Source organism: Schistocerca nitens, chromosome 3, assembly GCF_023898315.1.
Source record: "Schistocerca nitens isolate TAMUIC-IGC-003100 chromosome 3, iqSchNite1.1, whole genome shotgun sequence".
Taxonomy (NCBI): domain Eukaryota; kingdom Metazoa; phylum Arthropoda; class Insecta; order Orthoptera; family Acrididae; genus Schistocerca; species Schistocerca nitens.
Window position 1 is genome coordinate 308627387 of NC_064616.1, and position 16700 is coordinate 308644086.

At 41.0% G+C, this 16700-nt stretch overlaps 1 protein-coding gene across 5 annotated transcripts in view; it reads left to right on the forward strand.

Moving 5' to 3' along the window:
- LOC126248280 (protein lap1) overlaps positions 1 to 16700 on the forward strand; it is a 160183-nt gene that overhangs the window by 107119 nt on the left and 36364 nt on the right. For all 5 annotated transcript variants that reach the window (XM_049949126.1, XM_049949124.1, XM_049949130.1 and 2 more), the window contains one exon: positions 5849 to 5983. In XM_049949126.1, the coding sequence (XP_049805083.1) occupies positions 5849 to 5983 (135 nt within the window). The remainder of the gene's footprint in view (positions 1 to 5848; positions 5984 to 16700) is intronic.

The following is a 16700-nucleotide window of genomic DNA, read 5'->3' on the forward strand; positions in this document are numbered from 1 at the left end:
GAGGCAGTAGTTAGTATACCCAGTTCTTTGAAGAGGTTTCTACAGGAAGTCCGTGAATTTACTCCACAAATAATACGTATTACATGCTTTTGGACTCTGAAAACTTTTGTTTGACTTGAAGAGTTACCCCAAAATATTATACCATATGACATTATGGAATGAAAGTAGGCAAAGTATGCAAGCTTTTTCATTTTTATGTCGCCTATGTCTGCTAACACTCGAATTGCAAATACAGATTTGTTAAGGCGTTTCTGCAGTTCTGTGGTGTGCTCTTCCCAACTGAATTTATTATCAAGTTGTAATCCCAGGAATTTAAGACTGTCAACCTCTTCTATCTGCTCTTCTTCGTATTTTATGCATATGCTGGGTGGAAACCTCTTACAGGTTCTGAATTGCATATAGTGAGTCTTTTCGAAGTTTAATGTCAGTGAGTTGGCTTTAAACCATTTATTAATATCCATGAAAATATCATTAGCAGATCTTTCTAGAACTACACTTGACATACTATTTATTACAATACTTGTGTCATCTGGAAACAAAACGAACTCTGCTTCTGACAGTGTAACTGATGAGGGATCATTAATGTACACAAGAAAAAGCAATGGCCCTAGGATGGATCCTTGTGGGACACCACATGTAATTTCTTCCCATTCTGATGATGACTGATGACTTAATTTACTAGTACCTTGCACTGACACCCTTTGTTTCCTGTTAGTGAGGTATGACTTGAACCATTTTGCAGCACTGCCCATGACACCATAGAATTCTATTTTACTTAAAAGTTATTTTGACACTGTACTCATTCCCCATGTGCATCTTTTCAGGGGTGCATCCAACCCAGTGTCATTTTTATGCATGACAGTGTATGACTGAATCAAATCAAGCAGCACAGGTGGAGGGGTGCTTGGAATGAAGGGACATTTCTGAAATGGACTAGCCTGCCTGTTCCCCCTACTTAAAACACATCAAGCACAGATGAGATTCATTGAAGAGACGGGTTGCAGCACATCCACATGCAGCAACGACCACCTAGAAGTTTTCAGACCTGCTGGTGGAGGAATGTAGTGCTCTACCACAAGAACTCCTTACCAACCTTGTGGCCAGCATAAGAGCACACTGCAGAACATGATCACACACCCTGTTAAAAATCATGTCCTGCCTGTTGTAATGCCCAGGGGACCATCATAAATTGCCATGACTTCAATGTAATTATTGTCTTTGTATATAAGTGTAATTCTATGCACCTCTGTGCATATTTCTGTTCTGCTCCATACTATAGCAGTTCTTTTTATGTATGGTCCAAGTTTCCTCAAGCTGTGTTACTTGGGAGTAACACATCATGCAAAAGTTACTTTTGTCCTTAAGTTTTTCATACCAGTATATAATGAAAGGGTCCAATCTTATTCTTGTTATACATAAATGATCTTCTATCACATATCCAAGAAAAAGAAATAGTTCTCTTTGCTGACAATGGAAAAATTATAAACATATCTAGCAGAGTAATTTCAACAATTGAAAATGTAAATAATATTTTCTTAATAATTAATAACTGTTTCTCTGGAGATGGACTGTCACTGAATTTACGTAAAACAAAATCCAAGCAGTATCGGATTTTTGACATGCAAATGTCAAAAAATTGTTGTACTGTTCCTATTTTCATTCACAGATGGTTTCATGACTCACTTTTCTAAGGTCACTTGCATAGTACACTGCATCATGGAACAAAAGTCGATAAGGTCACAATAAAATAAAATAATTGTCCTGAGCAACAATAAAATTAAAAGGATTCACACAATTAGTTCACCGTGCATACAAGCTAAGCTGAAGACAGGTAAGTGAATGGATAGTAGAACAGATGTGGTGATACTGAGAGATGGTGGTGGAAACCACCACAACAGTTAGTTCACATAAGTATACCAGTCTGTATGTGCTGAAGTGTAACCACACTCTAGCAATCTCACACACAGGCTTGGTTAACTTGGATAACAGTAAGAGCTGATTGATTACCTGGTAATCTGTAATGATAATTTCATGATCTAGGGAATCATTGCTTAAAAGCAGAATACGGCATTGGTTAACTCGTAGAAAATGAGTGAGAGTTCATGGCCTCTGGGGCTTAAATCACCCTAGTTGATCTCATACGATCGCTTGGCCAGAGATAATGTGTGTTCCTCGCTGTCAGCATCCTTGCCGAACATAGACATAAATGACTGAGGCCAAAACTGGGGAACTTTGGAAGCAGTCTGCATCAGTGTTGTTATGGCAGCCCTGTCAGTTTATCTGATGGAAGAGGCAGATCCATTTCTGTGGCTACTCCCTGTAGTAGGTGGGATGGAAGGACCAGCTGCCCATTGTCTTAGGTGAGCTGTTGAAGAGCCCAGTTCTGAGATTGTTGATGTTGCAGCAGCTCAAGCTGGTTGCAGTCTCTGCACAGTATCCCTTGTGCAGCCACTATCAGAACCACCTGGTGTAATTGCTGTGCTGTAATATACCCCTAAATACAACCACGGGACTTCCTGAAAGTGCGCACCCACATTGGGGCCTCCACAGGAAGTGGTATTCATTCCTCTTTGACTTGCTCAGACGGTGGGAATTGAAGATCCAGCAATGATAGGTGAGTACGCTCATGGAATAGTTATGCCGGGCTATGGCCATGTATAGTTGTCAACCTGTAAGGAGCTAAAAAAGTTTTAAGTGCTGAATCTGCTTTAACTGGCGCCATAGCTTTAGCCATTTGCATTTTGAAAGTGTGAATGAAAAATTCTTTTAAGTCATCATCCCACCACTAGCTCTGTCATCTGGATGGTCCTCCAGTGCGACTAGTAGAGTAGCTGCAACAGCCATTGCTGCAGGGATGACGGTACCACCACCAGACAGTTGTCATTTTCTCGCATTAGTAGCAGGATACCCTGATGAATTTGAAATTGTGACAGATTCCTAGTGGTATTGTAGCCAGCAGCTTGGTGGGCCATCCCATGCAAACATGCTGGAGGACCAGATGGAGCAGTGGGCCACACCAGGATGCTGCTGCATTATCTTTAGAATTGATTGAAAAATCTTCGAAGGATTGTTCTATTTGGGTTCCCATCTGGACTGTTTCCTGCCTCCTGATGTCTGAGTCTGGGCCCATGGGAAGTTGAGACAAAGTGTTCACATTTGAATGTTCGTTGGATGGACAGTAGTAAATACTGTACAGATAGTTTTCTAGATATAAGGTCCACTAAGCCTTGAGCCTGTACAAGAATTTAGAAAAGAGCTCATTGGGAAGTGGTAACAGGTATGGATCTACTTCTGCTTGCGCATCAAATACAAGTCTAAAACCGCCACACAAGTGAAAGGAGCCATCTGGCTTTCATACAACCACCAAGGGAAGACCATTGGCTGAAGGAGATGGGGAAAAGCACTTCTTTGGTGTTTCAGTCTGGCCTGTTGTAACCTAACTTCTACTGAAAGCTTGTAGAATTTGATGGGTTTTAAAGAACCATGGTCGGTCTGAAAGTTTTGGTTTTAACTCTATATGGGCACGAAAGTTCAAAGCCTTCCCTACTCTGGCTAAAACAATTGTGCCAGTTGAATTATTTCACATGGCACTGAAGGTTGAATAGAATGCACAGAATGTAGAGTATGTGTCCAGTCTAAAAATGCTTTCCATGGGTGGGTCTGTAACTACCAGGAACGGCTGTGTCCGAATGATTTTTTGGAAAATTGTTCCAGGAAATACAGTGATCTGTTAATATTATAACTGATTTCAATACACACAGTTGTGATAGCATTTCAGTTGTTTATTTTTAGATGACTGGTTTTGATCGTACAAGAGATCATCTTCCGATCTTACATTTCTTGATGACTGTAGGAACCGTTGGCATGAAGCAGGTCAATCTGTGCAGGTAAGGAGAACAGTGCTCAGTACACTTACAACAGTGTTCTCCATGCCTGTACAGGTGGACTTGCTCCACGCCAACACTGCTCATAGTGCACTGAGCACAGTTCTCCATGCCTGCACAGGTGCACCTGCCCCATGCTAACGGTTCCTACGGTCATCCAGAAATGTGAGATATGAAGATGTTCTCTTAGAAGATCAAAACTGGTCATCTAAAAATAAACAATTTAAATGCAATCACAACTATGTATATTGAAATAAGTTATCATTTGGTTATATTTGATCAAAAGTTGCACTTGGCCTCCCAGTGGACTCTCTTGATGTCCATACACCCATAATTTTGATTTTACATTGTCCAATGACAGAGCACCAATAATGAAATTTGAGGATTGATTTATGAAAATAGACATACCAGTATCAAAGAGAATTGTCACCGACACTATCTGTAACTCTGCGAATATCGTCCTATCTGCTGAACGATCACTGTCTGTCAGTGAAGATCAGAACATAGCATCGACTGACTCACATAGAATGAGAGGTGTCATGGCCACTTGGGCTTGAATTGGATGGCTAGCTGGTCTCACGTGATCAGTCAGCCAGAAATAATGTTTGTTCCCTCAATAACAGCACCCTCATCAGATATAGATGTAAATGAGACTCCACAGTTTTGTGTCTTCTGTCAATACATGTAGCGAGCTTACAATAGATGCTGTATGTCATCCTATTCTGGGGTAACTTGTCATTGAGCAAAATTGCGCAAATGCATGTAGTAGGGAAAATGAGTGATTTCCATGCTAGAACCTCCTGTAGACAGTTTTTTAAAAAGTTGAGCATGCTGACAACAGCCTCATAATGTGTTAACTCCCTTACAAAGATTTTTGTCAACAATCAATCACAGTTCAAAAACTACTATAACATGAATAAATATAATTCTAGAAGACGAATTGATTTACACTGTCCATCACTCAGCCTGTGGGTGCCACAGAAAGGAGTGGCTAAAGCAAGAAAATTGAGACAGAATGTAAATAATTTGGAGCAAAGGAGACCAATTACAGAATAGCAGAAACATTGAGTTGTCGATGGGCACTCACGAAAGAGAAAGAAAACTTGCAAGCTTGGAAGCTAGCAAGATTTATTTCTCTTTTATGTTTGCCTGTCGACAGCTCAACATTTCTATTTGTTGAGTGGTTTCCCTTACTGAAAAATTATTTACAGAAAGGAGTTAGACACTCAGTCACAAAAATCTTTTTCCACCTGCTGAGTGATTTAAAGAATTTATAAATCATAAAATTGACTTCAGACAATTACTCCGTAAAAGAATTTGGAGTGTGTGTGTTTCTGTGTGGAGGGGGGGGAGGGGAGAAAATAGTTACGTATAAAAACTATAGGTGTGAAAAAAATGTAAATTGTCGACATATTGCCACATTTTCTGCTGAGAAGATGTTCTATAATTGTATAACTCACTTATTCCATATCATAGTGAGATGTTGCAATTTTGAACCACTAAACATTCAAATAACTAAAAACAAAAGAGGTTCCACATTTAATTGGGCATTGTCTGGAAATAAGGATCATGAATAGCTTGTAGGAGGGGAATATTTTGGATCCCAAAGCCTCTCTGACATTTCAGTTGCTGTTGACCCTGTACTCCATGTTTGAGATGATGCATGTTGTGCCCAAAGTTACCCAAATCTTTAATACTTAGCATCTGCCCATTATGCTGCTCAATAATGGGCTGAGTATTTAACCTATAGATGCCAACATCTGCTGAGATCTAGTGGAAGATTATTGAAAACATGAGTGTGTCATAACAGTTATATGCAGGTGTAGTCATGTCAGTGATTTAGTAAACCCAAGAAGATCATCATCCTCCTCCTCCTCCTCCTCCCCCCCCCCCATCACCTTTTGATAAGGTTTTTTTTCCTGATAGATGATGTCTGAATTGACAATTTTTATCATCATTTTCAGGCGGAAGAAGATTTACCACTTCTTGAAGAGATGGTGCCAAAGCCAGTCAGTGATGTTGTTATAAAGGAAGCAAAGGTTAAGAAACCAGCCATACCACAGTTTCCAAGTACTGTAAATTCACAAAATGAATCCAAGGTTGGTTACACAGTTGTGTATGTTCCTAATATTTCTTTTTTCATAACTTCCCATTATTGTTAAAACTAATGTTTTGAAGATATTATCTGCTTCATAACTAGAGGTGGCTTTGGAAGGTACTGAAATTGTCAGAGATGCTATGTTGATTGATGTATGACATTGTGATTATGATCCTATGCAGTAAAATCTCATTTAGACACTGTTAAGTAGGAAAATGTCTTAAGCGGGAAGTGCCATAGCAGTTGCTTCTGTCAGAAGTAATATAAATATCCAGCTACACAAATAAAAATCCAGATTGTGTAAAAAGAAGTATAAACACAATTATAATCAAACTTTTGTTAATGCATGCAATAAAATACAAATTGCTTATTCAGGAACACAGAAATTACAGTTTTTGAAAAACTGATCAAGGGTGTGTTACTTGAGTCCTCACTGGTGTTTAAGGGGTAACACGACTGTAATATCCTTAGAAAAAGTGTTTCCTTGAACCTTTTTTTTGGGGGGGGGGGGGTTAGTTATTGAGCATGTAAGTATATTACAAAAAATTTTGTTGGAAAATATTACAAATGGGGACACTGCAGCAATTCTCCCAAGGCAAGTTGACTTTTGAGGTGATCTGTCGCATACACTATAACTGACGCCAGTGTGAATCTTGGGGGGGGGGGGATTGATTTTTGTGCAACTGGCGAGTGTTTGAATAAAATTGTTCAGTTTTCACAAAAAAGGACAGTCATTAGTTAATAAATATTTTTTAAATTAACTAATTGAAAATCCCCTATGTGATTCACTTTGGAATGCTATTTCAAAGTTGTGGTTAAATTTTTCAAATAAAAAGATTGAAAAGTGTTGGAGTTTTGCTGGGTGCTGAGAAAAACACGTTTATAGTTTTGAAATGTGTTATGGATATGAACAAATGAAAAAATTATATTTTTAGAAAACTCTTACGATTAATTTGCTGTCCCAGGACTGGCCTGTCATACTGTTGCTGTTGCAGTCGAAATTATATCAATGCGTTTATCATAGAACAATTGAAATTGGGACTGAAACTGCTGTGTTCTGATGCAGGCTGAGTTGGCATCCCTTTGCTCCCAGCTTCAGGCAGTGTTGGCTTCGGTCACACAGCTTGAGGCTGTTGCCAATGGGCATCACTGTGGGGGTCCGGATGGGGGTTTGTCGGGGACGGCCAGCTCGTCCCATGCATCCCCCGATCGGACTACGACTGTGGCTGCCCGGAATACAGCCCACATTGAGGCTGATCCCTCACTGGGGTAGAGTGGGAGGTCGTCTCGAGGTGTGGCAGGGGGCGAAAGACATTCCGGAGGGCTGAACGGATGGGCTCTCCAGTTTGTCTGACGAACCGGTTTCAGGCTCTGTCTCAGGCTGATACTGATCTTCGGCCGGACATGGCTGCTTGTCCTGTTCCAGAGGTTGCCCCTCAGTCTGCAAGATCCGGGTGGTCGCAGAGGGTGGGCTTACTGGTAGTTGGGAGCTCCAATGTCAGGCGCGTAATGGGGCCCCTTAGGGATATGGCAGCAAGAGAGGGGAAGAAAACCAATGTACACTCCGTGTGCATACCGGGGGGAGTCATTCCAGATGTAGAAAGGGTCCTTCCGGATGCCATGAAGGGTACAGGGTGCACCCATCTGCAGGTGGTCGCTCATGTCGGCACTAATGATGTGTGTCGCTATGGACCGGAGGAAATCCTCTCTGGCTTCCGGCGGCTATCTGATTTGGTGAAGAGTGCCAGTCTCACTAGCGGGATGAAAGCAGAGCTCTCCATCTGCAGCATCGTCGACAGGACTGACTACAGGCCTTTGGTACAGAGCCGAGTGGAGGGTCTGAATCAGAGGCTGAGACGGTTCTGCAACCGTGTGGGCTGCAGATTCCTGTGCCATAGGGTGGTGGGGTTTCGGGTTCCACTGGATAGGTCAGGAGTCCACTACACGCAGCAAGTGGCTACACGGGTAGCAGGGGTTGTGTGGCGTGGACTGGGCGGTTTTTTAGGTTAGATGGCCTCGGGCAAGTACAGAAAGGGCAGCAGCCTCAAAGGGTGCAGGGCAAAGTCAGGACATGCGGGGGCCAAGCAGCAATCGGTATTGAAATTGTAAACTGTCGAAGCTGCATTGGTAAAGTCTTGGAACTTCAAGCGCTGATAGAAAGCACTGAAGCTGAAATCGTTATAGGTACAGAAAGCTGGCTGAAGCCAGAGATAAATTCTGCCGAAATTTTTACAAAGGCACAGACGGTGTTTAGAAAGGATAGATTGCATGCAACCGGTGGTGACATGTTTGTCGCTGTTAGTAGTAGTTTATCCTGTAGTGAAGTAGAAGTGGATAGTTCCTGTGAATTATTATGGGTGGAGGTTACACTCAACAACCGAGCTAGTTTAATAGTTGGCTCCTTTTACCGACCTCCTGACTCAGCAGCATTAGTGGCAGAACAACTGAGAGAAAATTTAGAATACATTTCACATAAATTTTCTCAGCATGTTACAGTCTTAGGTGGAGATTTCAGTTTACCAGATATAGACTGGGACACTCAGATGTTTAGGACGGGTGGTAGGGACAGAGCATGGAGTGACATTATACTCAGTGCACTATCCGAAAATTACCTCGAGCAATTAAACAGAGAACCGACTTGTGGAGAACATCTTGGACCTAATGATAACAAACAGACCAGAACTTTTCGACTCTGTAAGTGCAGAACAGGAAATCAGTGATCATAAGGCCGTTGCAGCATCCCTGAATATCGAAGTTAATAGGAATATAAAAAAGGGAGGAAGGTTTATCTGTTTAGCAAGAGTAATAGGAGGCAGATTTCAGACTACCTAACAGATCAAAACGAAAATTTCTGTTCCGACACTGACAATGTTGAGTGTTTATGGAAAAAGTTCAAGGCAATCGTAAAATACGTTTTAGACAGGTACATGCCGAGTAAAACTGTGAGGGATGGGAAAAACCCACCGTGGTTCAACAACAAAGTTAGGAAACTACTGCGAAAGCAAAGAGAGCTTCACTCCAAGTGTAAACGCAGCCAAAACCTCTCAGACAAACAGACGCTAAACGATGTCGAAGTTAGCGTAAGGAGGGCTATGCGTGAAGCGTTCAGTGAATTTGAAAGTAAAATTCTATGTACCGACTTGACAGAAAATCCTAGGAAGTTCTGGTCTTACGTTAAATCAGTAAGTGGCTCGAAACAGCACATCCAGACACTCCGGGATGTTGATGGCATTGAAACAGAGGATGACACGCGTAAAGCTGAAATACTAAACACCTTTTTCCAAAGCTGTTTCACAGAGGAAGACCGCACTGCAGTTCCTTCTCTAAATCCTTGCACAAACGAAAAAATGGCTGACATCGAAATAAGTGTCCAAGGAATAGAAAAGCAACTGGAATCACTCAACAGAGAAAAGTCCACTGGACCTGACGGGATACCAATTCGATTCTACACAGAGTACTCGAAAGAACTTGCCCCCCTTCTAACAGCCGTGTACCGCAAGTCTCTAGAGGAACGGAAGGTTCCAAATGATTGGAAAAGAGCACAGGTAGTCCCAGTCTTCAAGAAGGGTCATCGAGCAGATGCGCAAAACTATAGGCCTATATCTCTGACGTTGATCTGTTGTAGAATTTTAGAACATGTTTTTTGCTCGCGTTTTTGGAAACCCAGAATCTACTCTGTAGGAATCAACATGCATTCCGGAAACAGCAATCGTGTGAGACCCAACTCACATTATTTGTTCATGAGACCCAGAAAATATTAGATACAGGCTCCCAGGTAGATGCTATTTTCCTTGACTTCCGGAAGGCATTCGATACAGTTCTGCACTGTCGCCTGATAAACAAAGTAAGAGCCTACGGAGTATCAGACCAGCTGTGTGGCTGGATTGAAGAGTTTTTAGCAAACAGAACACAGCATGTTGTTATCAATGGAGACACATCTACAGACGTTAAAGTAACCTCTGGCGTGCCACAGGGGAGTGTTATGGGACCATTGCTTTTCACAATATATATAAATGACCTAGTAGGTAGTGTCGGAAGTTCCATGTGGCTTTTCGCGGATGATGCTGTAGTATACAGAGAAGTTGCAGCATTAGAAAATTGTAGCAAAATGCAGGAAGATCTGCAGCGGATAGGCACTTGGTGCAGGGAGTGGCAATTGACCCTTAACATAGACAAATGTAATGTATTGCGAATACATAGAAAGAAGGATCCTTTATTGTATGATTATATCATAGCGGAACAAACACTGGTAGCAGTTACTTCTGTAAAATATCTGGGAGTACGCGTGTGGAACAATTTGAAGTGGAATGATCATATAAAATTAATTGTTGGTAAGGCGGGTACCAGGTTGAGATTCATTGGGAGAGTCCTTAGAAACTGTAGTCCATCAACAAAGGAGGTGGCTTACAAAACACTCGTTCGACCTATACTGGAGTATTGCTCATCAGTGTGGGATCCGTACCAGATCGGGTTGACGGAGGAGATAGAGAAGATCCAAAGAAGAGCGGCGCGTTTCGTCACAAGGTTATTTGGTAACCGTGATAGCGTTACGGAGATGTTTAGCAAACTCAAGTGGCAGACTCTGCAAGAGAGGCGCTCTGCATTGCGGTGTAGCTTGCTGTCCAGGTTTCGAGAGGGTGCGTTTCTGGATGAGGTATCGAATATATTGCTTCCCCCTACTTATACCTCCCGAGGAGATCACGAATGTAAAATTAGAGAGATTCGAGCGCGCACGGAGGCTTTCAGACAGTCGTTCTTCCCGCGAACCATACGCGACTGGAACAGAAAAGGGAGGTAATGACAGTGGCACGTAAAGTGCCCTCCGCCACACACTGTTGGGTGGCTTGCGGAGTATAAATGTAGATGTAGATGTAGAAATATTGATTGCAACAATTCCATGAATGCACGAATCTTTACAATTCCATTTAACCCTACACCAAGCAGACACATTGCTAGGATGATTTGACAGTTGATTTTGTTTAAGTTCCATATAAGCTTACTTCTTGGTATTCAACTTCTTGGCAGTTTCGACAAACAATAATTGTTGTGAAGCTAAGCCTCAAGGACTTCATTCTTGCAGTGAGTTGTCTGCACAGCACATTTTATATTTCACATGTTGAGAAATACCAGAGAAAACAGGGTTGGGTTGTTTGGGGAAGGAGACCAGACAGCGAGGTCATCGGTCTCATCGGATTAGGGAAGGATGGGGAAGGAAGTCGGCCGTGCCCTTTCAAAGGAACCATCCCGGCATTTGCCTGGAGCGGTTTAGGGAAATTACGGAAAACCTACATCAGGATGGCCGAGAGAAAACAGGAAGAAAATTTATAATCCTATAGTTCAATCTGCAATTCACATCAAAATCCTGGTCACTATCTTTCAATTTCTTAGCAGAGGCACTGACTCCTTCCAAACTGCTCTCAGCCCCATATGTATTCTTTGTACACTTTGATGACATACTGCTTTAACGCCATGTTGAATATAATGTTATGCTACCTTTTCTGCCTGTGTACACCTTCTTATCACTCATTCTTACTTGAAAGACAAAACTGTATACTATAGGATCACAAACAAACAAGTCAACACATACTGAAGCCAGGCTAATGTATTATTGTTTTCAAATGCTTCTAACTGTACCCAGACACTGCAGGGGGTATTGAGTTGACACAAGTAGGCTGTTTTGTGTCAACTGAGGTGCTAGTGGAGTAGCTCTGAATTCCATAGAACAAATTTGTTTTCAATGATTAGAAGTTTTGCTTCATATTATAGAAGGTTCAATGCCTGTTACCCCTTAAGCAGAGTTTTTTGTCTGAGCTTTAATGCATTGGTGCCATGGCTTGTGCAATGCTTGCTTGTTGCATACAGCTAAAATGTGGCCCACAGTACAAATGTTCTCTCTCCTGGTGTGGGCCTGAGAGAATTTGGGTGGTGACAAACTTTTCTTACACCCAACTAGAATTGCCTTAACAGCAAGACACTTTCTGTTGGGAAAATTAATTTCTTGTTATCCTGAGAATCTTATTGAGTGTGTAGTTGTCTAACTTCTAGACTTTTAAACATACTATGTGTGATTGCTGACATGCAGGATTTTTGTACTTGACATGACATTTACTAGACAACCGTATAAGTTCTGCCACCCTGATGGTGTGAGAGGAATTTTCATGCTTCCAACAGTAAAATTTTTTCAAACACAAAGTGACAGTAAGACTCTTTTGTTTATAACAAGATGACAAAATAGTACGAACCTAAGAAAATTCATGAGTTTCTGGTTCATCTCGTGCCTGCTATTTGTGGAGGCAATGACTTGAATTTTGAGTTAGTCTGTAGCTGTGCATGCTTCGAAATGTAACAGCAGTTGACAATGGTAACTGTCCCATTGTTTCTCATCCTGCTGGAAAGGTGACAGCTAATGCTATGGTCTGTCCTTTTGCTGCATTAACTGCAGAGAATATTTCTATTGTAATTGTGACAGTGCACAGGTCCCATCAAGGAAACCTTCAGCTATTTATGAGAAATGTAGATGTGTTATTGAGCTACCTGTCAGACAAGAAGAACAGTAACTGGATTGTTTTACAGGCAAGAAAAAATATTTAGAGTTATTATTTTTGGTTTCAGTTTAATTTCAGTAGTCAGTTGTGCAACTCTTGTGCTGCAAGATAGTTGGACACTGATTCATAACACACTACAAAAAATACTGTAGTATTTTAAGGAATGTCATTAAAATATCCAGAAGTATGGACGTCCTGACAGAATTAAATAATACAGATAATAAGATAAAAACTATATTGGATATTGTCAAATGTGAGACAGGACAGCCTGTCAGGGTACAAGTTATCATAACAGTTAAACTAAATGAGAATCTTTTGACTGATAATTCATAAGTTGCAAGTACTTTTAACACCATTTTCTAAATGTAGCAGTAAAAAGAGGATTGAGTGGTTCACTTGAAGAAGCAAGAGAATATATTAAAAATTTCACTCCACAAAACTTTAAGCAACTAGAAGTAGCACCGGCTGTGCGGTTCTAGGCACTTCAGTCTGGAACCGCGTGACCGCTACGGTCGCAGGTTCGAATCCTGCCTCAGGCATGGATGTGTGTGATCTCTTTAGGTTAGCTAGGTTTAAGTAGTTGTAAGTTATAGGGGACTGATGGACTGATGACCTCAGATGTTAAATCCTATAGTGCTCAGAGCCATTTGAACACCCCCCCCCCCCTTGCACCAAATTAATATAATTATAAAAATTCTAAGAAATAAAAGCTCATGTGGTGTTGGTGGAATTTCAGACAGAATTTTGAAAGTTGTTCCAACTTAAGAAGTAATATCCTTTGTGATATATCCAATGCATCACTACCACAGGGAATTTTTCTAGACATATTAAAATATGCTATTGTTAAACCTCTTCATAAGAAAGGCGACAAGGCAATTATCATCCAGTTTGCTTACTGACATCTTTATCCAAAAGATTTGAAAATGTAATGTACTACCGAGTAGTCTCACAGTTAAGTGGAAACGGTTTACTTAGCAGATAACAGTTTGGATTCCAAAAGGTTGCTTCACTGAGAATACTGTGTATACATTCACCCATCAATTCCCCAATTTGAAGAAATGGCAGGCGGGACAAATATTTTATTCAAATGAGGTGGTGATTGCAGCAACTAATTGCTATTTTGCAGACTTGGACAGTTCTTATTATTCGGAAGGGATCAACAAATTAGAACAGCATTGGACGAAGTATATAAGTCTAAAAGGAGACTATGTCGAAAAATAAAAAAGGTTTACCCCAAACGCGTAAGTAGTTTTTATTTTTGCATGGACTTTTCAAACGCCCCTCGTAGTTTGAACTTCAGAATGAATTTACTATTCAGCAAGAATTGTCTGACTTGGCACTTCTGAAATGCAGCAGCTTGGAAGTACTCTGGCCTGCTTCAGATGTCTTCAGTGGATTTTCGATCTGACTGTCCTCTGTCACAAGAATGAATAAGTGTACTGTTACATGTGCAATGAAGACAAGGCCAGACACCGAGCTGACGAGGCAGTGTTGTGCTTAGTAAAATATTTAAATGCCTTGCCTTTAAAATTGTGTTATATGTGGTGGTCAGAACAAATACTTGCACATTTTGCAATGCTGTTATGAGTTGTTAACGATCACGCATCTTTGGAAGTTATTGTCCACAAATGCTTTTAGTGCCAGGTCACTTGCATATCGAATGCAACACAAATCACTCCAAAGATTGTGTCCAACATCTGAAGGCAAAAATAGAAAAAAGAAGCCTTGGAAAGTCCATCTCCCCCCCCCCTCCCCCTCCCAGTACTTTTCAAGCACTCATCACAAATGGAAAAAGTCTGATGACCATGGGCAAAGTTTCTTACAAAAAAATGTGAAATGGGTCAGATTTACAAAAGAAAATATGGCGGTTTCCTATTCAAGAAAACTTTGGGAATGTCACAGTCTTTCTTAAAAAAAACTGGGATATTTAAAGTAGTTAATGTGATCATGATACACTGAAGCCATCTTTTAGTTATCACGTCCCTGTCCCCCTTAACAGAGAAAAGAAAAAAGAACTTTTTGATCTGCAACCTATAATTTATGGTGCTTTCCACTCATATTGCCATAACTTGTTCTCAACAAATGTCAGGAATGCTGTCCGCCCCCGTTAGCTGAGTGGTCAGCATGGCAGAATGCCACGCCAACATGGCAGAATGCCACGCCAACATGGCAGAATGCCACGCCAAGAAGCCCGGGTTCAATTCCCTGCTGGGGCAGAAGATTTTCTCTGCTCAGGGACTGGGTGTTGTGTTGTCCCCATCATCATTTCATCCCCATCTCCAATGCGCAAGTCGCCCAACGTGGCGTCGAATGCAATAAGTACTTGCCTTGGCGGCCGGAACTCCCCGAATGGGGGACTCCCAGCCCACAATGCTGTACGCTCATTTCATTTCATTTCATTTTGTCAGGAATGCTCTCCAAGATGCCTATTAGATGACTCTGAAGAAGTTTACCAGGATGAGAGTGTACCAGAAGGAAGGTTAGAATTACCTATTGAGAGCCCTATTATGAATTTAACCTTCATGAAAACTTGCATATTATAGGTTTTTAGAAGGCGTAGTTGACTTGTTTTTGGATTTCTGTTCTGAATGTTACTGCACTTCTGTAGGAACTAAGTTGTAAAAGAATAATGTGAAATGTTTTTCTTCCATGCAGTGCAATAATTCAAAATGTTTCCATTAGTATACATTCTAGGAGAAGAATGGTATGCTAAACATTATGACGCTAATGTATAAAATTAGACCTCAGAGTAGGGAAAATGAAAAAAATCTGGTACTAGAGTTTAGTCAGATGTTATCTGGACTTTTTTTTGTCTCCTGTAATAGTGTGGACATTGGAGTCACACCTTTCAGCCCAAAGAAGAATTGACTTACTCCCTTGACAAATTGGTAAGGGTGTGAAAAGATGATAGCTTATGGACAGACAGGACACTGATTTTATGTCATATTTGAATGAACTCCAATGGGCTTGTTATATACGTCTTCTTTAAAATGCTTCATTATTTTGCAGTCGAAAATTTGCAAGTATGGAAAGGTCGTACAGAACTGTAAGAGGCATACCCTATGCTTCCCCAGTTTGCTTTTGAAGATACTAAATGAGAGAGATTGTACCTTCAGAACCCTTAGGTTCAGCACCTAAGTAAACTTGAATAATAATAAAAAAGAAAAGAAAGGCCCAGAAACCTCCTTGAATTTTTAAAACTGTCTTGATGGCATCATCTCACTACCATAATTCTGAAATCAGCATTGTGAATAACATCAGCAGTGATATTTTTCAGTAGTGGTGCTTTTACCTACTTTTCCAATCTCATCAGTTTTTGATGGTCAAGTTGTTAAGAGAGGATGAGTGGAAAATAGTGTCATCAACAAATGAAGAACACTGCACAGGACCCTTTGCAACAGATATTGTATTGTTGGTGGCTACACCAAAGACAGTTGTATTACAAGTGGAACTTGGGGGTGAGACATGATTTTTCAGTTCAAATGGTTCAAATGGTTCTGAGCACTATGGGACTCAACTTCTGAGGTCATTAGTCCCCTAGAACTTAGAATGAGTTAAACCTAACTAACCTAAGGACATCACAAACATCCATGCCCGAGGCAGGATTCGAACCTGCGACCGTAGCGGTCCTGCGGTTCCAGACTGCAGCGCCTTTAACCGCACGGCCACTTCGGCCGGCTTTTTCAGTTCAAACCAATCAGATATACAGGTATGAAAATATAGTTAGAGGAAGGGCTGTATATTAGATGGTATCTATTGTGGCCTCACACACAATAACACATCACGCTGCCTATACAGAAAAGCCCATTGTCTAGTTATCTTCAGAAAGAACAGCTTACAAAGTTAGAAGAGGCGCCTTTTGAAACCACATTTTCTGCCAGGAGATCCTTTTATTCTAAGATTCAGATAAGGTGGCAGTTCGCCATGTTCTCCAATGTCATCTTGCAACCCCTCCCTCCTTATTTATTTTATTGTTTACAGTTCACTCGGTTTTAGTGGCAATCAGACAAGTGAAAGGGGTGGCATTAACATTAGATACATAGAAAGCTATTGAATTTTACTGTGTACCTAAGCTGATCTATGCTTGTAGAGGTCTATGCTTAATCACAGTACTGGATCAATGGAATTCACTTAATTTTAACGCAGTTTGTGTGTCCCTGAAAGAAATACATG